The sequence below is a fragment of the Bombina bombina genome, chromosome 8, assembly GCF_027579735.1.
Source record: "Bombina bombina isolate aBomBom1 chromosome 8, aBomBom1.pri, whole genome shotgun sequence".
Lineage (NCBI taxonomy): Eukaryota > Metazoa > Chordata > Amphibia > Anura > Bombinatoridae > Bombina > Bombina bombina.
In genome coordinates this window covers 22,276,681-22,300,566 of record NC_069506.1, presented here as the reverse complement: position 1 = coordinate 22,300,566, position 23,886 = coordinate 22,276,681, and the positions used below count along the sequence as shown (strand labels likewise).

The window sequence follows — 23,886 nt, the reverse complement described above, 5'->3', positions numbered from 1 at the left end:
GACAAGAGGCATATCTGTTCTTAACCTCTGGACTTTTTCTGTGTCATTTGCTGGTGACTCCTCCTCTCTAATGACTCTGTCTGTTGGAGTACATCAAGGATCTGTTCTGGGTCATCTACTCTTCTTCATTTATACTTCTTCACTGGGTAAACTTATCAACAGTTATGGCTTCAAATATCACCTCTATGCTGATGACACCCAGATCTGCTCGCTCTCCCTCTGTCCTCTCTCATGTCAGCGACTGCTTATCTGGTATTGCTTCCTGTATGTCCTCTCACCACCTAAAGATTAACATGTACAAGACTGAGCTCCTTATAATCCTCCCCTCTAGCTCTGCGCCGACTTCTGACTTTTCTATCCCTGTCGACAGCATCACCATCTCCCCCATCGCCCCCAAGTCCGCTGCCTCAGAGTTACACTTGACTCAAATCTATCCTTCATCCCCCACATCCAATCGCTTTCTTTATCCTGCCATAAACACCTATGCAATATTTCCAAGATTTGCCATTTTCTGAGCGCTAACACCACAAAGCAAATAATCCAATCCCTTGTTATTTCCCGACTTGACTACTGCAATAACCTACTTACTGGCCTTCCTCTTCCCCCCCCCCCCCCCTTCACTCCATCCTAAATGCCTCTGCCAGACTAATCCACCTTTCCCATTGCTCTGTATCTGCTGCACTTCTCAGCAGGTCCCTTCACTGGCTCCACATTCACAGCAGAATTAAATTCAAAATCCTTACTCTTACATACAAAGCTCTCACCAACGCCGCTCCCCACTACCTCTCCTCTCTAATAAACAAGTATACTCCAGCCCGTCCACTAAGATCCAACAATGACCTGCTCCTTGCATCCGCAACTATCACCTCCTCTCATGCTAGACTGCAGGACTTCTGTCGTGCAGCACCTACCATCTGGAACACTCGCCCTCGTGCAGCACCTACCCTCTGGAACACTCTCCCTCGTGCTGTCAGGCTTTGCCCTAATCTTTCTTCCTTTAAATGCTCCCTGAAGACTTTTCTGTTCAGAGACGCCTACCACCCAACTCAAAATTACATTAATTTAATTTACCTAACATTTCCTTCATCTAACTCTGCATTAACATCTTTCTCACTCTTGCAGTCCTCACCTCCTGTTTCTCAACCTTCTACCCTTCTAGATTGTAAATTCCCACGGGAATAGGGCCCCCAATTCCTCCTGTATGTGTTTGTCAAATATTGTCCTGTCTCTTACAAGTTTTATATCATTGTTTTATTTAAATGAATTGTATCCATGGACAGCGGTGCGGAATATGTTGGTGCTTCATAAATAAAGTATAATAAAAAAATAATAATATCTGTGCAAGCCACCAGCTAGACGCTAATAGTACATTTGCTGCTCCTGAGCTTACCTTACATTCAACAAAAGTAATATATTTGATATATTATTAATTATATTGCAGGTAATTTGCCTTGACTTAAAGGGACAGTACAGTCATTTTTTTTTCTTTCATGATTCAGACAGAGCATACAATTTTAAACAACTTTCAAATTTACTTCTGTTATCAAATGTTGTATCTTTTATTGAAGAGTAAAAGTAGGGTAGGCTCATAAGAGCTCAGGAGTGTCTAGTACTCTATGCCAGCAATGTTGCAAAACACTGGCAGCCATAGAATTAGTAAAGACACGTGCACACTCCTGAGCTCTTTTGAGCCTAACTAGTTTTACTTTTTAATAAAAGATACAAATAGAACAAGGCAATTGTTTATTGTCCCTTTCCAAGCCGAAGAAAATATATAATTCTTCTAAAAAGAATGAATATACAATTGTAACATTATGTCCTGTAAATTAATTAAGATTATATGTTGGTGAGAGCCTAATCTCTGGAATTAACAGGTCTGTATCTGATTACTTTCCTAGATTTAAAAATAATTAAAAACAAAATATATACATAAAACATAATAAACATATAATATATACAGATTTGTTACAAAGATATACAACTACCAAGTATGTATTCCTTGTTATAAGTATTTTTATTTTCACAAAGCTATAGATCCATCCAGGGACCCGCACAGAATTGACTTTGGCTAATTCTATTGGAAAGGGAACCTAATTTCTGGTATTAACTATAGTTTTTAGCTGTTGAATATCCTAGATTTAAAAAATAAAAAAAAGTAAAATAACGTTTTCCCAAATAAAATATATAAACAAAAAAAGAAAAATATACAAAATTGTAACAAAGAAATACAACGTTTCTTCCCTGTTAAAAGTCCTTTTATTATTACAAAAAATACAGTGTGGAATGTTAAAGCTTCCTCCAAATGATATTAATACTGAAAATAACTCATTTATGTGTTCTCTTTTATATATATATTATTAATAATTAATTGTATTTCGTCTTACAATTAGGGATGGCTGAGATGTTTCGCAACATTCGAAAAAACGGGCACGAATTATTGAACACATTTGTTCGTTCGAATCGAATTTCGTATGTATACATAACTTCTAAACATTTGATTTTTGAATGTTCGGTTTCGAATTTTATGATTACATTTCGAAAATATTATTTTCAAAAATATTCGAATTTAGATAGTAATAGTATTTCTAATGCTTTTTCTTTAAATGTAATATTCAAATTATGCAATATTCTATATAGAAACATTCGAAAATGATATATTTGTATCTATTATGTATCAATTTACTAGATTCTCGCCCTAAAACCACATGAACTATTGAACTTCTGAAATAGTATTTGTTAAATAGAATGTTAAATTCGAAATTTCGAATGTGACATTCGATATAATTATAAACATTCGAATTCGAAAGTGACATTCGAAAACTGTAACATTCGATTATAGAGATTTTAAGAAAATTCGTTCTTATCAACATTCGGATTTATAATTCGAATTTCGGTAATAACATTCGTTTCTACATTTGAAATTCAAAAATTTACACATTCGGCCATCCCTACTTACAATCAGTCTGTTATTAGCAAAATGTGATGCCTAATAGTTCAGCTATATGGACTGGCTTAGCATCTGTGACCAATTTCTCTTAGGCATTATATATTGGGCCTAAAAATGTTATCATCTAATGAATACAGGTAGCCCTCAGTTTACCGCCGGGTTAGGTTCCAGAAGGAATGGTTGTAAATCGAAACCGTTGTAAATTGAAACCCAGTTTATAATGTAAGTCAATGGTAAGTGAGGGGGATAGGTTTCCAGGCCTCTCTCAAAATTGTCATAAGTAACATCTAATACATTATTTTAAAGCTTTTAAAATGAAGACTTTAAATGCTAAACAGGCATTATAAAGCCTAATAAAATAATCACACAACTCAGAATATATAATTAAACTAGTTTAATGAACAAAAACATTTGCTAAACAGCAATATAAACCTAATAAAATAATCACACAGCACAGACTTCACTTGCATTTTTCTGCAAACAGTTCTTTCTATGCATTCCTATCTGGATTGATTTATAGACAGGAAGATCTTGTTCCTTTGAAATCTGCTCGATAGCTCATGTCTGGTTAAACTGATTAATTTCAGCTTGCTTGCTTTGCTGAAAAACAAGCAGACAGCTCCACCTACTGGCTATTTAATAAATGCACTGCTTCTCAATGCTTTTCAATAGCAGTCACGATGACTGGAAAAAAAGGTTGTTATTCTGAAACGGTGTAAATTGAACCGTTGTAAAACGAGGGCCACCTGTATCTTGAAAACAAAGTTTTATAACTATAGAATGCAATAACTAATTTGGTTGAAATGTAACTAAGAAATGCACATAGCTATTGCACAACCTAAGCATTGTAAGCAGTATATATAGACGGTGACTAATACAATGACATTACATTTGCTTAGTATATAAATAATGTACATAATATGCTATTACACTCATACAGTGCTTAAAGTGACACTCAACCCAAATTTTTTTCTTTTGTAATTCAAGTAGAGCAGCAATTTTAAGCATCTTTCTCATTTACTCCTATTATCACTTTTTCTTTGCTATCTTTACTTGATAAAGCAGGAATCTAAGCTAAGGAGCACCCTGGATAGAGCTTGCTGATTGGTGGCTACATTTCACCACCAATCAGCAAGCGCTACCCAGGTTCTTTTGAACCAAAATGGTCCGCTCCTAATTTTACATCTCTGCTTTTCAAAAAAAGAAGCAAAAAGAACAAAGAAAAATTGATAATAGGAGTAAATTAGTAAGTTGCTTAAATATGCATGTTCTATCTGAATCATGAAAAGAAAAAAATTGGGTAAGTATCCCTTTAATAACCCCAAAGGAGATTCACTATGTCATTACTTTCCTCTTAAACTTAATGTATTATATATAATAGGGTTGAATTATCTCTCAATTTGTTGTTCCTGCTTAAGATAAAATGAGTTTTACTAACGTCTGAAACACAGTGCCTTTACTGAACTCTGTACTAATAATGATTCCTGCTCTGCAAATCCCTAAGCTTTTATATATACAGATACATTATATTACATTTCTTGCAAAGTATTATGTCAGCTAGTATTCCACAACAGATTGATATTTCAGTCCTTTCCTATTAATATTTAAAGATAATATTTCTACTGGATAATTTACAGACAAATCCAAAGCTGCTTGATATGTCAGCTCTTCTTAAAACTCCACACACTGTAAATATTACAGATGGGATACACTAAACGTTAGTATCCCCTTTAAGATTTATATTATAAGATGTCCTTGCCATGGTGAAATACCTCTTACTGTTGGTATAATACAATTAACATTCTTTATATATACTCTATGGAAGCCTACAATGCAGTGCATACATGGTTAGAACATTGTGCCTGCATTAAAAAGGGTTATTTTCTTTATGTTGTGGTGTATTTTTTAGATATTCGGTTCGGTTCGATTCGGAATTTTTCGAATTGCGGTTCGGATTGATTCGAATTCAGAAAATTTTGAATCGATTCGGTTCGGATTTGTTTTGGATTCATTTGGATTCGATGAAATTCGTCTGGATTCGGTTCGATTCGGTTCGGTTCGGAAATTCGGAATATCGGTAAGTGTTAGGTGGGAATTAGACTAGTATTATGTACTAGTATAATTAGGTGTAACCCATAGCAGAGTGGATATAACCTAATATACTGTACAATACTAGTGTAATCCATGGCCATCCGAATTTACCGAATAAATCCAAACTAATTCGGATTTATTCTGTAAATTTGGCAGCATTTTAATTCGGAAATTCGGTTCGACTCGAATCTCCGAATTTTCTGAATTTTCCGAATTTCCGAATCGATCCGAAACAATTTGCACATATCTAGTATATTTATAAATCCAGATGTTTGAAAGGTGATTCTAAAATTGAATGATGTTTAATTCAGCACTAGCTTTTGTGTGCAGCACCATGGACGCAGTGGGATTAGTATTTGTATTAGACTTGTGCAGCCAAGAAATTTTAGTTTCTGACAAAATTTTCTTAACAAATATTCAAGGGCAATTCTTTCCCCCGAATATTCGGTTGGCTGCACTATTCAGTATTTACATTTGTTTTCGTTAAATCATGCTGGAGAGTGTGCGCTAACCCGACCTCTTCTTGCCAGATCGCTTGTCGCGGTAACAGGCTTAATGCGCTCCACTCTTTAGAGCAGGTCCTGGGAGCCGACTGCACTAATCCTCCTATTAAAGGGACTGGGGCTCTGCAAGAAAAGAATCAGGTTAGGCACACTCTCAGGCCTGCAAGAGGTAAATATTAACCCTAAAAAAAATTAAAGGAACCAAATAAATACTGACGAACTTTATCAGTATTTATTAGTTTTCTTTAACTGTCATTGGTGCAGTCATTAGGATATTTGTTTTGTACAAAAACGAATGCGCATCTCTAATTTGTATAATATTAGTTATGAATTAAAAAGACGGTAAACACCTTTTCATTCCAAGACATTACTGTTGTGTTGCTATAGAATAACAGATCAGCCAAGTCTTATATGGAGCAGCAAATCTGACAATTAGGGACAGATATGTAGAAGAGTTAGCCTTGAGAAGTCAGCAGGGTGCATTTCAGCTTCTGAGAATTAGAAATCAATCAATGTTCAGAGACATGAAAAGGGGACAACATAGATAATGAAAATATATTACAAAGTTGCTTTATTATGCAAAACTAAATCTTTTATATACAAATCCCTTTATGGTTCTTCTGTTATGGCAGTAGAGTAATTGAATGCACAGATTATTTTGTAACAAAGACAGTGATCTGGAGGGGATAATGTTAAAGAATCATATTAATACCATAGAATTGCATCAACAATGCATGATAAAAAGTCAGTGCAATAACACTGGTATTGCAAATGACCATTAGAATTGTTTACTGACAATTTTCAAAATGTCCATCATTTCTCTAGTTATGGATAATTTGATAAGGGGAGTAAATTGGAAAAAAGAAATTTACTTTTTTTTTTCTTTATTATTATTTTTTTAAACATTTTCTTTATTTAAATATTAAAAAAAACATGACAAACTTGGCTAAATTGGAAAGCTTTTTATTAACTGTGTGACCTCTAAATATAAATCTCTAAATCATGAACGTTTCATTATTCACTTTAGTGTCCTTTAATGTCCCAATTAAAAAGAAGTGAAGCAAAAACGTTCAGGAACACTGCAGCCCTTTAAGCTATTGCTTAAAGAAGGAGCATAATGCTCTTTCTTTTACTTGGCCATTAAAGTCAATGCAATTACAGCCCTTTTTTTATATTATTTATTGCACAATAATTTGTACTTTCATCTAGTTTTAGCAATTTAAAAGTAAGATCACGAACCAGCCAAGGTGAGCAGAGCAAAAACAGCAACTCTACTCAGCTACCTCCCTGCGTCTCTGCATAATGCTCTACAATAACCTTGTAAAAGTTTATAAATACTTCTCTGACTCTATAGTCACAATCCCACAATGAAACAAAAGCCGGGCAGGCTTCTCTGTGCCATACGAGGGCTGCAGTTGATTGGCAAAGACACTGAGCTCAAATAGCTCTTTTGCAGCTGACAAATGCTGAATACACATATAGCACAATCCTCACAATGCTCCAAATTTAGCTAAAGACGAACAAATCTTAGAAACAACAGCAAGCTGGAATTTACCTAATCGCTGATCTGCCGGTGTGGCTGCTCTCAAATTCAGTCTTGATTAATTGTACTGGACTAAGGCTTGGTGCATAGTTTCCCAGGCTCTGCTGAATTTGACATAACATTTAGCAATGCTTCATGGCCCTTATCACTATATTTACAAAATAGCCAAGTTGGGCTGATTCCTTTTGACAGGGTCAAGACCAGCAACAAAGATGCTTTGTGTTAATTGTAAAATTGAGATCAAAAGTGTTTTGACAGTTATGTAGAGTTAAATCAAATGAGAGCTGATATTACACCTGGAGGAATAGGCAAGGTGGTATAAATTACGCATTTAGATCACAAACTCACGGCTTGACTAACAATGGTAGAGGAATGAAATTTGGAAGTTATTATTTCAGACAATTTAAAGTAAGGAGCCCAAATGGTATGATAAAAACTTCAGAAATATGGGGATTTCAGGAGAAAAGTTTTTTTTTTCTTCTGAGAGAAGGTATAGCAGGACAAGATTTCATGGGTTAGCATGTTTGCAAATCTGTCTACACAAACCATTGTTAGTACAAGGAATATAGTCTTCCAGAGGATGTGGTGAAGGATTTTAAGGGCCATATTAATTAAAAATTAAATGCTCTAATTTGTTAGAAAATGCAACTTTAAGTGAGGCTGACCATATTGCCACTTTAAAAAGGGACACATATGAAAAATACATAAGTCAGGGTTCTTATACAAAACATTTCTTTTATACAGCCCTGAAACAGCCCTCACATATGTTTTTCTATATGTGTCCCTTTTTAAAGCAGCAATATGGTCACCCTAACTTTAAGACTATCGACTCTACACTACCGTGTGTTTAACCCCCTGCAGAGCACTGCTGGTCTGAGCAGGTGGACAAACATCGCCGCAATTCAACCCAGATTGGAGTACGAACGGGTTGATTTACACCCCCCTGCTGGTTTGGCCGCGAATCTGCAGGGTGCAGCGTTTGCACCAGCAGCTCACAAGAGCTGCTGGTGCAATGCTGAATACGGAGAGCGTATTGCTCTCCGCATTCAGCGAGGTCTGGAGGACCTGATCCCCACTGTCGGATCATGTCGACAGACCTTTGTTAAATAGGGGCCTCAGTCTTTATTAACATATTTAGAGCTAATTAATAATTTGCATGTCACGCATGCTAATCTAATTATTAACTTAATTATTATAAATAATAAGTGTATTCTCCCCCTCTCAGTAAAAAATAAACACAAGTGTTTTGTGCTAATATATTTGTCATATTGGGGAGGACTAATACATTTGACTAAGACTTTGGAATCAGTTATTTATGAAGAAGAGAACATAGGATGGTGTCCATAGGGAAGCATGAGGGGGCAAGTGCCACCCAGTTAGTATTTTATAGGTACTGCCAGAGGGCTTTGAAACTTTTAACCAGCTAAGATATATTTAAACTAAGAAATGCAGGTCATGGTTATACAAATAGGTCTTTACCTACACATGAGTCACCCGTTCATCAAAGCCGAGCACTGCAGACACATTTCCCAATAGGTACTAGCCATTCCCCCTCTGCACTGCAGTACATTTTTGGAGTATCCCTTTCTTCTGAGTGTCCCACACATTCTCCCCGGACCTCCACCAAAGAGGAAGAATCTGCTCCTGTAACAGCCTCAGAAAAAGCTGCCAAATTCTCACCATTGAGGACACTTCTTATAGTACACACGAACAGATACCTATTGCAATGCAAGCTCCAATGTCCTGGAAGGCCAAAGTAGAAGCCTCGTCTTGCTTAAGTGGTCCAACACCACGAATCTCAGTATTTAGTTAAGCCTTCGCACACCAAGATCCACACTCGTGAAACTTTCATCTGCAGCAATTGTATCAATTTTTAAATACTGGCTTTCCGAGCACATAGGGTACCAAGGTCCCGATCACTTTCCAGGTAGTAAAGGGTTGAATGTCTCTTTGCAGGTGGCCCAGTACACCCGGCATACTGTTGCAATCTCGTAACGGAAACTTTATCTCTACATACACTCTTCGGGCACCATCTCTTTGAATCCAGTTTGTCCTTAGCCAGTTATTCTGGTTTGGTGGTCATCACATTACAGACTTTGATATGTGGTGGATAGGACTAAAAAATTCATCCATTTCATTGATTGAGTCCCCACTGCAAATGTAGATAAAATTTACAATAAATGATTAACTTTAAGATACGTGTATTTGTACTTGTAAGTTTTAATTAACTGCTATATGCTACTTTTATCAAAATATTGAGAATACCAATTAAATAATGAAACTTACTTCATTGTTTATAGCTGTGATCACCCCAGATATAAAGATTGTTCTATACTATTGACAGAAAGAAATTGCAAGGGTACCTATGGGGACTAAATTCACAAGCACTGGAGCCAACTGAAACCTGGGAAACTACGGTCACTGTCACCATCTCTAAGTTGTATTACACCATTAAAAGAACTTTAAACTCAAAAAGTAACTCCCAAAAAAGGACTAGATTACAAGTGGAGTGCAAATATATTCACGCTTTTGTGCTTTAACATCAGTTGAGCAATCAATACAACTTCGACATTTTGCTCTCATGTCACAAGTTTAAAATTATTTTTATCACTCAAGACTTAACTTGAGACACCAAGATCCTAAAAGCCCCTGTTAGTTATATGCACAAATTAGACCTCAGATCAGATACATGTCCCTGAAGACCCTGTCATGTATATGCCCACATCAGACCTCAATTCAGATCCATGGCCCTAAAGCATCTCCCAATTATATGTCCATATACAACTCATTTTCAGACTCATGGTCCTAAAGTCCCCATCCCTTATAGGCCTACACCAGCCCTCAGATCAAACCCTTGGCCATAATGCCCTATCAGATACATGCCTACATCAGCCCTCAGATCAAACCCATGGCCATAATGCCGCTATCAGATACATGCCTACATTATAACTCAGATCAAACCCATGACTGTAATGCCCCTATCAGATACATGCCTACATAAGACCTCAATTCAGAAAAAGATGATGCACCTGTCCGCTTTATGCCCTCACAAGCCTCAAATCAGAACCATGTCCCTGACATTCCTGTCAGTTATATGTCCACCTCAGACCTCAGGTTTAGACTCATGTCCCCTGAACCCCCTTCAACTATAAGCCTACATAAGACTTCAATTTAAACCCATGAACTGAACCCCCTGTCAACTATAAGTCTACATCAGACTTCAATTTAAACCCATGAACCTGAAGTCCCTGTCAGTCATATGCCCACATCAGCCTTAAGATCAAACTCATTAAACTGTAGCCCCTAGCAGATAAACGCCCACATTAGACATCAGATCAGATGCTATGGACCTGAAGTTTCTGTTATTTATATGCACACAACGCATCTTGCATCAGACACATAGTCCTGAAGCCACTGTTAGTGATATACCCATATGCAACTTCAGCTATATTCCCACATCAGACCTCAGGTGAGTCCCTTGGCCTTCATTGTTCATCGTCTGTTCATATCAGATCTTAAATTAGGCCCAATCAGTTAAGTGCCCATTTTTTTTACATATATTTTACTGAATATCCAACTGAATATCCACTGATAAACCTCAGATTAAATACTGGATACATGGCATCCCTAAGTCATATACACACTTGCTCATGCCCATGACCCTTTAAAAGAAGTCTAGTTGAAAATCCAAGAGTCTGTAACATGAATTTTTCAACTGATACAGATACATTCCTTTGATGACTTCTTTGCATAAATAATTTCTCATAAAATAGAACAGAATGTGACAATCAGACTATTATGCACATACATAAATAGGGTTACTTTCCTTTACTGCGTATTTATAACTAAAAGTTACTCTCAACCAGTTTTGATTTCATGCACTTCTAGCAAGGAACCAGCCTGTCCCATCTGAGAGCAGAATCATTGGGCTGCGCCTTTCACGGGCTCACAATACTTGTGTTTTAGCACGCATGACTGCAGCTCATTATTCAATCATTTTCAATATGATTAAAGCCTCGCTTTCTTGGAGAAACTTTTCCAGTTTGTATTGTTACAGTTTCGCATTTTAAAATGATTTTTAACCAGAATTTGAATAAAGTAATTTCTTGAGGCATCTGAATTCCAGTCTCCCGAAAAGAAATGACATGTGCTCTGAAATACAGAGAGGGAAACCCATTACAGTATTATATTCCATTATGGAAATGAAGAGCTAATAAAATGCAGCTATATTGACATTCAGAACCAGTGTGCTGTCACGTGCAATTGCAGAGAAGTTTTTCTGGGGCCCAGTACCTGAAAACTTTTTGTGAAGATGATGTAGCCCAGCAATCCAACAATATGGCATTCAATATGGATACATACAAACATTCTGCTTATATAGTCCAGTGTTACAATCTTTACAAGAACAAAGGGTATACTGCATAACACTGGAAGTTAATTTGTTCCAAAATATTAAACAAATTTCTTAACATAAATAATAGTAGATATTTGCTATAGCATACGTGGTAGGGTTCGGTAATGGAACTGAATGCCTGGAAAATGCAGAATGCAAGCTTAGACTTCTGATAGGAACATGGACATGTTAGATTGGCCTTCTGTTTTTTTTATGTGATGTCAAATATATATGTTAAAGGGAAAGTCAAGTCAAAATTAAACTTTCATGATTCAGATAGAGCTGGCAAATTTAAAAAACTTCCAATTTACTTTATCATCAAAATTGCTTTGTTCTCTTCATATTCTTTGTTGAAAGCTAAGCCTAGGTAGGTTCAAACTAATTTATAAGCCATTGAAGGCCGCCTCTTATCTGCATTTTGACAGTTTTTCACCATTAGACAGTGCAAGTTCACGTGTGTCATATAGATAACCTTGTTCTCACTCCCATGGAGTAATTTATGAGTCAGCACTGATTGGCTAAAATGCAGGTTGTCAAAAGCACTGAGATAAGGGGGCAGTCTAGAGGCTTAGATACAAGGTTATCACAGAGGTGAAAAGTGTATTAATATAACCGTGTTGGTTATGCAAAACTGGGGAATGGGTAATAAAGAGATTATCTATCTTTTTAACCAATAACAATTATCAAGTAGACTGTCCCTTTAAAGTGATACAGACCTAATATATATTCAACAAGATAGAACATGAAGGACAGTTTACACAATTTGTAGAGTTTGTAAAACTGTACATGATTAGTACCTTAATGAGTTACAGACACGTAAATGCTAATGCAGGATTCTGGTGACATTATAAATAATGACAGCAACATTCAGAGGATGTTCTAGATTGGGTAGATTGCTCCTGTAAAGGAACGATTCCCAGCACTTGTTCCATAATATAATATGGTATGTCAGGTATTCAGGGTTGTAAGTGAAGGAAGCTACAAGAAAATGCATTCATGACCACCACTGGGAGATCAGTCTAAATTCAAAAGTCAGATCTTCAACCTAAAGAAAGAAGTCTTAGAACATTAGCAATGAAAGACATTCTTGTCCTGATTCCTGAGTACAGAGGGGCAAGATGACCTAATGTATGTCATGTCCTATGCAGAACACCTTGTAGCCTGAAAACAGTTATCATAGCTATGGATAGTAATATGTTACACAAATCAGTGTTACTTCTAATCCAAAAAGGGTAGAAACGAATTAGAAATTGTCATACAGACAGGAACAACAGAATAGACTATGCATGATTGGAATAGTGATAGTGTATGCTGGAATTAATGTTCTATGGTGTTAAATATTGTTTCCCAAATCCTCATAACTTAAATGCAGCAATAGATTTGCCTAAAGTACTGGATTCTGGGTTTGATTGACAAACATTGCAAAATTGAAGCAAATACAGTAGAACTGCATAATTAATATGTGCGTAATAAAAAGAGAACGCAATTATTGGAAAACCCTAACATCTCCATCAAAGCAGATGTGGTTAGACCAAACAACTGAATTATTGTCTCTAGAGGAATACGGTTTTATAAAACGTAAGAATATTTCTATTTTTTAGACATTAAATTCTTCTGGGAGCAGTCCCTGACCTAGGGTTGCCACCTAAGCCATGTTTTCTTGGACACTTATGAGTTACACATGCTGCAGGGTGTGCAGGGAGGAACATGTATTGTGTTTCTGGACAGCACTATCCATATTCCTCCCTGCACACCCTGCAGCATGTGTAACTTATAAGTGTTCTGTATTTTAAGGGACAGGTGGCAACCCTACCGTGACCACAAGACAATAATCATATATGACCTAGTGACGATTCAAAAGCAAGAACAGTGGATATTTAATAACTAAAACTGTTATTAAAAATCTATTTGTGTAAGTATGGAGACAGATTGATGTAAATATCCAAACATTCTTTTTCTTCTTCTCGCTTATTTGTATAACATAAAAGATCATCTTAGCTTGATTAAATTGTCTTATTTTGCCCATACTTTTCAAATGTAAAATTCTGTATGACAATATATTTAATAAAGTTTTGAAATTTAAAAAAAAAGAACACAAAAACATTCTGAATTACAAATAAGCAGTAGATTTTTTTTCTGTAACATTTATTTTTCTTCCCCATTTCCTGTATCATGTGATAGCCATTACATATATGTATATATATGTATACACTGTGTTCTTGTGCACATGCTCAGTAGCTGGTTCCTCAGAAGTGCGTTTTTAAAATTGTGACAATGGAAGTGAATTAGAAAGCTCTTAAAATTGTATGCTCGATCTGAATAATATTGTGTTTGGCTTTTGTATCATCTGCAGGGAAATGAAATATTATCCTAGTGTTTTTTTAACACATACATCAGAACATATAAATAGTTTTACATTTTCTTTAATACAGTAAACAGTATGTAATAATATGTCTTACTGTGTAGATAGTGTGCAGAATCAATAGCCCTTATTAGGACGTATAAAGCATAAAAGTGAGTTGTAGGCATAGCAAGAGAATATATTTGCAGCGTTCTAGAGAGTTAAGCAGGTAAAGAGTTAAATGTATTGTCACAATTTATTAAGCAGCAAATAACACAACATATGTTTCCTATCTGTTTACTCCTGTAGCCCCTGAGAAATTAATCAAAACTGTCAGCTGGAAAAGACACGCAAAGTGTTACTAAGACTGTGATGGAGCAAAAAAATCAGCAGGATGCAAAATGATACCAAGTACGATGCAACAGAAAATATCAGAAACAAATAACGAGGAACAAAACAAAATCAGATTCTGCTCTAAGGAAAAGTGTCAGAAATAAACAGCAGGGTATAAAATGAGACCAGTTTAAACCGTAAGAAAAACAGAAATAACAAATAAAAGATCCAACGCTAGGGAATATTATACAAGCAGATCTCATTCTAGGAAAAATGGTCAGAGACTAACAGCAAGGATGAAAAGGATATTATTTTATATCCAAGAGGTCCGAAAAGGCAAACGGGTAACTGTAAAACTTAATGTTTAATTACATCCTTAAAAAGATTCACATAGTGTAATGATGAGCCAGGTAGGTTCACTGGAAAGCTAGATCTAAACGAAGATGAGATTCCGCTGTAGGCAAGGCAGAAGAAAGGAGCGAGCCCTGTGACTGCGCGGCACAAGGAAACACTTGTGTAATATTACATTTCATCCGTGAATTGATAAATGGGCCTATATGTATATAAAGATCAGGCCTATAGCATAGGTGGTGTTTTAAAAAACAAAATGTTTTATGAATAAATAGAACATATTCTGCTATGTGAAGAACATTGGAATGTGAAATATTCATATTGTCATGTTGGGTTAGCGCACATTCGAGAATATGCGATCGAATTTGCTCGTGAGTGTTTTTTCAATTTTTTTTTTACTCCATTGACTTCAATTTGGGAATAAGTTATTGCGTGCATGCTATTCTAAGTTCAGCTTTCTTATGCTCATTGGGTTAGCACGTGAATGAAAACAGTTTACTTTCAACTCATAATATGAGCACAACCCAACGCGCGCAAAAAAGCTTACTTCTAGCGCAGTTAAAGCTCAAGCTAAATAATGCTCCACTTGTAATCTGGCCCATAGTAAAGCTAGGTGTAGACATATAGTAAAACTAGGGGTGGAGATATAGTAAAACTAGGTGTAGACATATAGTAAAACTAGGTGTAGACATATAGTAAAACTAGGTATAGACATATAGAAAAACTAGGGGTGGACATATAGTAAAACTAGGTGTAGACATATAGAAAAACTAGGGGTGGACATATAGTAAAACTAGGTGTAGACATATAGTAAAACTAGGTGAAGACATTGTAAAACTAGGTGTAGACATATAGTAAAACTAGGTGTAGACATATAGTAAAACTAGATGAAGACATAGAAAAACTAGGTGTAGACATATAGTAAAACTAGGTGTAGACATATAGAAAAACTAGATGAAGTCATAGTAAAACTAGGTGTATACATATAGTAAAACTAGATGTAGACATATAGTAAAACTAGATGAAGACATAGTAAAACTAGGTGTAGACATATAGTAAAACTAGGTGAAGACATAGTAAAACTAGGTGTAGACATATAGTAAAACTAGGTGAAGACATATAGTAAAACTATGTTAAGACATATAGTAAAACTAGGTGAAGACATATAGAAAAACTAGGGGTGGACATATAGTAAAACTAGGTTAAGACCTAGTAAAACTAGGTGTAGAAATATAGTAAAACTAGGTGTAGACATATAGAAAAACAAGGGGGGGGATATAGTGAACCTAGGGATGGATATATAGTAAAACTAGCATTTGGATGTATAATAAAAGTAGGAGTGGACTTGTCTGGCTCCAACATCATGTTTTTTTCTTTTATTATTATTTATAAACAACTCAGGAACAAGCTGTATGAGGTTTCTTTCAGGTATCAAATAATTGTTACTGTAGTGTTGACTAATTTGTTTATTGCAGTATTATGTTATGTTATGTTTCATCTTGTTTAATTCCATGTCACCATCACAGGAAATCTTCTGAATTCATTTTGAAAAAGGGAATTGACCATCTGGCTCACCTATGGACCACCCAGTCCCACCAAATGGATACCTGCCTTGCCTCTCACAACTCTCACCCCCACAAAATACTGGTGGGAAGTGCCCCCATCCTTAAATCCAGAAGACACCATTGGTTTCAGCCTGCAGGACAGTCTTGTATTTCAGGGACTAATGCTTGATAACATTTCTGTTGGAGTTGGGCCTTTATCCAGCCTTGTACCAACAGTCCAGGACGTTCCTTGAAATGAAACAACATAAAACACCTTGTAATCTCAATATTTTCCAATAGATTAACATACAAGGTGAATGTGATTTTTAAAGGAATTAACACCATGTTTGCGGCAGTTGCTTTTTTAATTTGGAGGGGCCAACCCAGGTTTTCTGGCATAGACAAGGCTAACTTCAGTCATTTTCTTGTAAAAGTTCTGTTGCTTTGCAGTATGTTATCACCTCTGCTGAGGTCAGTTAGGGACAACTATAAAGTAGATTGGGCTTTTAAAGTCTGCAGTGTTCATAGTTTAAAAGTGTGATCTGACCTATATTTTATTTTATTTCTTATAATAAACCGGGAACCAGCTTGTTTAGTTTGTGTGCTGCTCTAGGCACTGGTAAAACTGCTTTCTGAAAATGTCCCAAAATCCCGACAATTGTAGATCAGTGCGCTGCTGCTGCGCCACCATTTAACATACAAAATTTGGTTTTATTATAGAGTGAGCCGCTCCTTATCTGACTTATTCCTTGTCCTAATCATTTATTGTTATCTGCTGCTTGATTTCTGCTCTAAATATCTAAATAAACACCTTGTTTTTGGAAATTAAATGTAAAAGAATGAAATGAAAAACAGCAAACAGCAGGTAAGATCTATAAGCCAGTAAATACTGCCTGCTGGGGTGTTTGCTATTGCTGCTAATTCTCCTTGAGACATTATCCCCATATTATTCAAGGCAGCGGTATCCAAAGTATTAAAGGAAAAGTCTACTCAATATTTTTTTATTGTTTAAAAAGATAGATAATCCCTTTATTACCCATTCCCCAGTTTTGCATAACCAACACAGTTATATTAATATACTTTTTACCTCTGTGATTACCTTGTATCTAGGCCTCTGCAAACTGCCCTCTTATCTCAGTTATATTAATATACTTTTTACCTCTGTGATTACCTTGTATCTAAGCCTCTGCAGACTGCCCTCTTATCTCAGTTATATTAATATACTTTTTACCTCTGTGATTACCTTGTATCTAAGCCTCTGCAGACTGCTCCTTATCTCAGTTATATTAATATACTTTTTACCTCTGTGATTACCTTGTATCTAAGCCTCTGCAGTCTGCCCCTTATCTCAGTTATATTAATACACTTTTTACCTCTGTGATTACCTTGTATCTAAGCCTCTGCAGACTGCTCCTTATCTCAGTTATATTAATATACTTTTTACCTCTGTGATTACCTTGTATCTAAGCCTCTGCAGACTGCTCCTTATCTCAGTTATATTAATATACTTTTTACCTCTGTGATTACCTTGTATCTAAGCCTCTGCAGACTGCCCCTTATCTCAGTTATATTAATACACTTTTTGCCTCTGTGATTACCCTGTATCTAACCCTCTGCAGTCTGCCCCTTATCTCAGTTATATTAATATACTTTTTACCTCTGTGATTATCCTGTATCTAAGTCTCTGCAGACTGCCCCTTATCTCAGTTATATTAATACACTTTTTACCTCTGTGATTACCTTGTATCTAAGCCTCTGCAGACTGCCCCTTATCTCAGTTATATTAATATACTTTTTACCTCTGTGATTACCCTGTATCTAACCCTCTGCAGACTGCCCCTTATCTCAGTTATATTATTACACTTTTTACCTCTGTGATTACCTTGTATCTAAGCCTCTGCAGACTGCTCCTTATCTCAGTTATATTAATATACTTTTTACCTCTGTGATTATCCTGTATCTAAGCCTCTGCAGACTGCCCCTTATCTCAGTTATATTAATACACTTTTTACCTCTGTGATTACCTTGTATCTAAGCCTCTGCAGACTGCTCCTTATCTCAATTATATTAATATACTTTTTACCTCTGTGATTACCTTGTATCTAAGCCTCTGCAGACTGCCCCTTATCTCAGTTATATTAATACACTTTTTACCTCTGTGATTACCTTGTATCTAAGCCTCTGCAGACTGCCCCTTATCTCAGTTATATTAATATACGTTTTACCTCTGTGATTACCCTGTATCTAACCCTCTGCAGTCTGCCCCTTATCTCAGTTATATTAATATACTTTTTACCTCTGTGATTATCCTGTATCTAAGCCTCTGCAGACAGCCCCTTATCTCAGTTATATTAATACACTTTTTACCTCTGTGATTACCTTGTATCTAAGCCTCTGCAGACTGCTCCTTATCTCAGTTATATTAATATACTTTTTACCTCTGTGATTACCTTGTATCTAAGCCTCTGCAGACTGCCCCTTATCTCAGTTATATTAATACACTTTTTACCTCTGTGATTACCTTGTATCTAAGCCTCTGCAGACTGCCCCTTATCTCAGTTATATTAATATACTTTTTACCTCTGTGATTACCCTGTATCTAACCCTCTGCAGTCTGCCCCTTATCTCAGTTATATTAATATACTTTTTACCTCTGTGATTATCCTGTATCTAAGCCTCTGCAGACTGCCCCTTTATTTCAGTTCTTTTGAGAGACTTGCATTTTAGCCAATCAGTGCTGACTAATAAATAACTTGACGGGAGTGAACCCCATGTTATCTATATGGCACACACGAACTAATGCCCTCTAGCTGTGCAAAACTGTATTGAGCTAAGAGGCGGCCTTAGAAATTAGAATATGAGCCTACCTAGTTTTACTCTTGAAAAAAAGATACCATGAGAACGAAGCAAATTTGCTAACAGAAATTGCATGCTTTATCCGAATTATGAAAGTTTAATTTTGACTAGACTGTTCCTTTAACAAAACTAAAAAAAGTATTTTTAACTAAGGGTGAAAGAGTTACAAGGGAGTGAATGAGTTTTGTAGCGCAAGAAGAGTTTAATAGCATGCAGAGCTAAGAGGAAAGCCGACATGTAAATGTTACAAATTATTGTTGTAAAAAAGCCAGACTGATGATTAATATTAAAAACAGAAAGAAAAATATTTGTTTTTTAAAAAGGGATATTAAAGTCAAAATTAATCTTAAATGGATTGGATAAAGCATCATATTCTAAACAACTCTCCTGTTATCCTTTGTTAAAGAGTAATCCTAGGAGCTCAGGAAAGTGCATATGTATATAGGCATCTGGCAAAAGTATTTGCAACAATGTTTATAAATACTCTCCTGAAATCCTATCAGTCTACCTTAGTTTACTTTTCAACAAAGGATACTTAGAGGGCAAAGTAAATTTGATAAAATAAGTAAATTGGAAAGTTTTTAAAATTGCATGCCCAGTCTAAATAATGAAAGTTTAGTTTTGATATTACTGTCCCTTTAAGATTATCAGCTGTCCCCCACAAAAAAGATAAAGGATAAGCAACAGGGACTCAAGCACAGGAGGTGAAAATGAGTTACACAGTGGCCCCTCCTCAAAGCTCTACCTTAGGTGTAACCTTAGATCTCATGATAAATATTTTCACAGCTGAGCAGTGATTGTATCCCCTTGGCTGCCAGTGACACACACATTATCCCTCCCCCCCCCCCATAGAAGTCAATAGAGCAAAAAAGTGAGAAAAAAACCCTACTCGCACGTAAACCTGATCGCATATTATCAAGTGCGCTAACCCGACCTGAAAATATGAATATTTCACATTCTAATGTTCTTCATATAGCAGAATATGGTCTATTAATTCTTAAATACATATTTCTCTCTATATATAGCTGATGGTATTTTGGTATAATATATATCTATACCTATGTAAATACATAAATATATATGTACACACCTACTGTATAAACACAAAATATATAGATATGAATATGTGTTTTTCTAACACCTGCGACCTCATATCTTTGAGCCCTTATAACTTTTTTATGCAATATTTATTTTATAATTTTTGCTAGGTAATGTTATTATGAGTGTAACTGTACTGTGTAAATTATTTTTAATTTGTTTTGTGATACTTTTTTGTTTTCGCGAAACAGTTAACCAGAACTTTGAGAATGCACTAATTATTCTAGCGTAAATAGCGATTTCTCTTGCGCCTTTTCGTTTACTTTCAACTTCTAATGCAAGCGCTAAATCTGATGCGTGCAAACCCCACAGTAAACCCCTATGTTATAACTATGTTGGTTATGCAAAACTTGGGAATGGGTAGGGAGTATCTATCTTTTAAAACAACAACAATTCTGGTGTTGACTGTCCCTTTAAAGGGACAGTCTACACCAGAATTGTTATTGTTTTAAAAGATAGATAATCCCTTTATTACCCATTTCCCAGTTTTGCATAACCAACGCAGTTATAATAATATACTTTTAACCTCTGTGATTATCTTGTATCTAAGCCTCTGCAAACTGCCCCTTTTTTCAGTTCTTTTGACAGACTTGCAGTCTAGCCAATCAGTGCCTGCTCACAGATTACTTCACGTGCACGAGCACAGTGTTATCTATATGAAATATGTGAACTAACACCCTCTAGTGGTGAAAAACTGTTAAAATGCAATCTGAAAGAGGTGGGCTTCAAGGTCTAAGAAATTAGCATATGAACCTCCTAGGTTAAGCTTTCAACTAAGAATACCAAGAGAACAAAGCAAAATTGGTGATAAAAGTAAATCGGAAAATTGTTTAAAATGACACGCTCTATCTGAATCATGAAAGTTTATTTTGGCCTAGACTGTCCCTTTAAGCTGTGTTCAGTATAACTCAGATAATTAGTTTTCTTATATTCAGATTGGGCAAACAGAAAATACATGTTAAAAAAATGGCTTTTCATAGGAGTTTACATAAATCTACACAATAGCAAAACATATGCAGTCAACATAAATTAGAAATTGTTGCTGACTGCAATAAAGTTAGAGGCAACTGAAAGAAGAAAATAGTGAACAGGACATCTATAAACAATTTAACCAATGCATTGCAATTATGAGTGGTAAACCAGAAAAAGAAAATGATCTCACTCAAGGAGATAATCTTTACAACATACAAATAATGGTTATTGCTAATTATAAATGTAATATACTTTTTCACAAGCACATGAACACATGTCAAGTCCTTAATGATAATGAATTTACAGAAAGTTAGTAAAATGGTGGTGTTCTTCAATTTAAAAAAATATAAAATTCAAAAACAAACAAAATCCAGAGTGTATATCTCATGGAATATTGTACATCAGGGAAATAATCCTTAATAAAGAGCACTCTGACTTCAACAACAGCTATGATGTGCTCTATTAAATGTGCTGCATTAATGGTCAAAAAATGTCCTTCTTGCCAAATCTGAATCTTATTGTCAAAAACTTAAAACAGAAGGTTGGAAGAAGAATCAAAAAGGGGAAGTCAAAAAATATGTTTTAATAAAGACTCACAGTATCAGGAAAGCAGTGTAATGTTTCAAAGACACTCATAAAAATTCAGAGAGATAATTAAAAAGACTCTATTTGTGGACTCTTTAATGAAAGGATGCACAGAAAACTAGCTATATAAAAAGTGCTAACATTAAAAAATAAAGCAAGACTCTAGTGTAAAAATAAAATGCTAGCTTTAGTTAGAGCTATTTATTTTTAAACAAATTCCTTTCTTCTACTATGTACTTAAAGGTACATGAAAGTCAATATTAAAGGGACAGTCTAGTCAATATTACCTCAATATAGTTAATATATATATACTGTATATATATATTATATATATAATATATATATATGTATATATATAAAATATAGTCAATATTAAAGGGAAAGTCTAGTCAATATTAGTCAATATAATTACCTCCTCACATTCCCGTTTACAAGATTTCTCCAGACTGGCTCCCATCTTAATGGAACTCTCTGCCTCGCTCCACAAGAATCTCCCCTAGTTTTAAAAGTTTCAAGTGCTCCCTGAAGACTCTACTATTCAGGGACGCATACAACCTACACTAACCTTCCTATCTCCACTGCTATCCCCTTAAACCCCATAGCTGTAAGCCTATGAACCCAGCTGTTTGTAGTCCACACTCATAAGACCCGACAGTGCAACTCTCGGCAGGACCCTCTCTCCCCATTTGATCCCTGTAATTGTTTTTTTATATACCACCTATGTTCATAGCGCTGCGGAACCTGTTGGCGCTCTACAAATACCTGATAACAATAATAATAATATTAAACTTTCATGAGTCAGATAGGATATGCAATTTTAAACAACTTTCCAATTATCTTTTAATCCTCAAATTTGCTTTGTTCTCTTGGTATTCTTTGTTTAAGTCTAAACCTAGATTAGCTCATATGTTATTAGCTTTTCACAGCCAGACAGTGCTAGTTCTTATGTGTCATATAGATAACATTGTGCTCATTCCAGTGGAGTTATTTATGAGAAAATCTATGCAAAGTTATAAAGCTGAAATATCTGTAGTCGTTGCTCGTAAGTTATAGGGACAGTGTACTGTAAATTTGTTTTTCACTTAATGTGTTCCCAATTACTTGCTATACCAGCTGCAGAGTATAAAATGTATGATAAATTGCTTCTTTATCTTTATTTGTGTAAATTAAATAGCTGGATTTGCTCTTTAAGACCACAACCCATCAAAAACATAATTTATGCTTACCTGATAAATTTATTTCTCTTGTAGTGTATCCAGTCCACGGATCATCCATTACTTGTGGGATATTCTCCTTCCCAACAGGAAGTTGCAAGAGGATCACCCACAGCAGAGCTGCTATATAGCTCCTCCCCTCACTGCCATATCCAGTCATTCGACCGAAACAAGCCGAGAAAGGAGAAACCATAGGGTGCAGTGGTGACTGTAGTTTAATTAAAATTTAGACCTGCCTGAAAAGGACAGGGCGGTCCGTGGACTGTATACACTACAAGAGAAATAAATTTATCAGGTAAGCATAAATTATGTTTTCTCTTGTTAAGTGTATCCAGTCCACAGATCATCCATTACTTGTGGGATACCAATACCAAAGCTAAAGTACACGGATGATGGGAGGGACAAAGCAGGAACTTAAACGGAAGAAACCACTGCCTGTAGAACCTTTCTCCCAAAAACAGCCTCCGAAGAAGCAAAAGTATCAAATTTGGAAAATTTGGAAAAAGTATGAAGGGAAGACCAAGTTGCAGCCTTGCAAATCTGTTCAACAGAGGCCTCATTTTTAAAGGCCCAGGTGGAAGCCACAGCTCTAGTAGAATGAGCTGTAATCCTTTCAGGAGGCTGCTGTCCAGCAGTCTCATAGGCTAAACGGATTATACTCCGAAGCCAAAAAGAAAGAGAGGTTGCCGAGGCCTTCTGACCTCTCCTCTGTCCAGAGTAAACAACAAACAGGTTCGATGTTTGGCGAAAATCTTTAGTAGTCTGCAAGTAAAACTTCAAGGCACGGACTACGTCTAGATTATGCAAAAGACGTTCCTTCTTTGAAGAAGGATTAGGACATAATGATGGAACAACAATCTCTTGATTGATATTCTTGTTAGAAACCACCTTAGGTAAAAACCCATGTTTTGTATGCAGAACAACTTTATCTGAATGAAAGATCAGATAAGGAGAATCACAATGTAAGGCAGATAACTCCAAGACTCTTCGAGCCGAGGAAATAGTCATCAGAAAAAGAACTTTCCATGAAAGAAGTTTGATATCAATAGAATGAAGGGGTTCACTTTGAAGCCTTTTGAGCCCTTCAGAGATGTCCTGGATCATGCAGGAAGAAG

At 35.8% G+C, this 23,886-nt stretch overlaps 1 protein-coding gene across 1 annotated transcript in view; it reads right to left on the bottom strand.

Moving 5' to 3' along the window:
* Positions 1–23,886, bottom strand: part of EPHA8 (EPH receptor A8) — a 261,148-nt gene that overhangs the window by 175,910 nt on the left and 61,352 nt on the right. Inside the window, 7 exon segments of the mRNA XM_053690913.1 lie at positions 8,564–8,763; positions 8,765–8,802; positions 8,804–8,895; positions 8,898–8,982; positions 8,985–9,020; positions 9,022–9,042; positions 9,044–9,236. Coding sequence (XP_053546888.1) covers positions 8,564–8,763; positions 8,765–8,802; positions 8,804–8,895; positions 8,898–8,982; positions 8,985–9,020; positions 9,022–9,042; positions 9,044–9,236 — 665 coding nt within the window.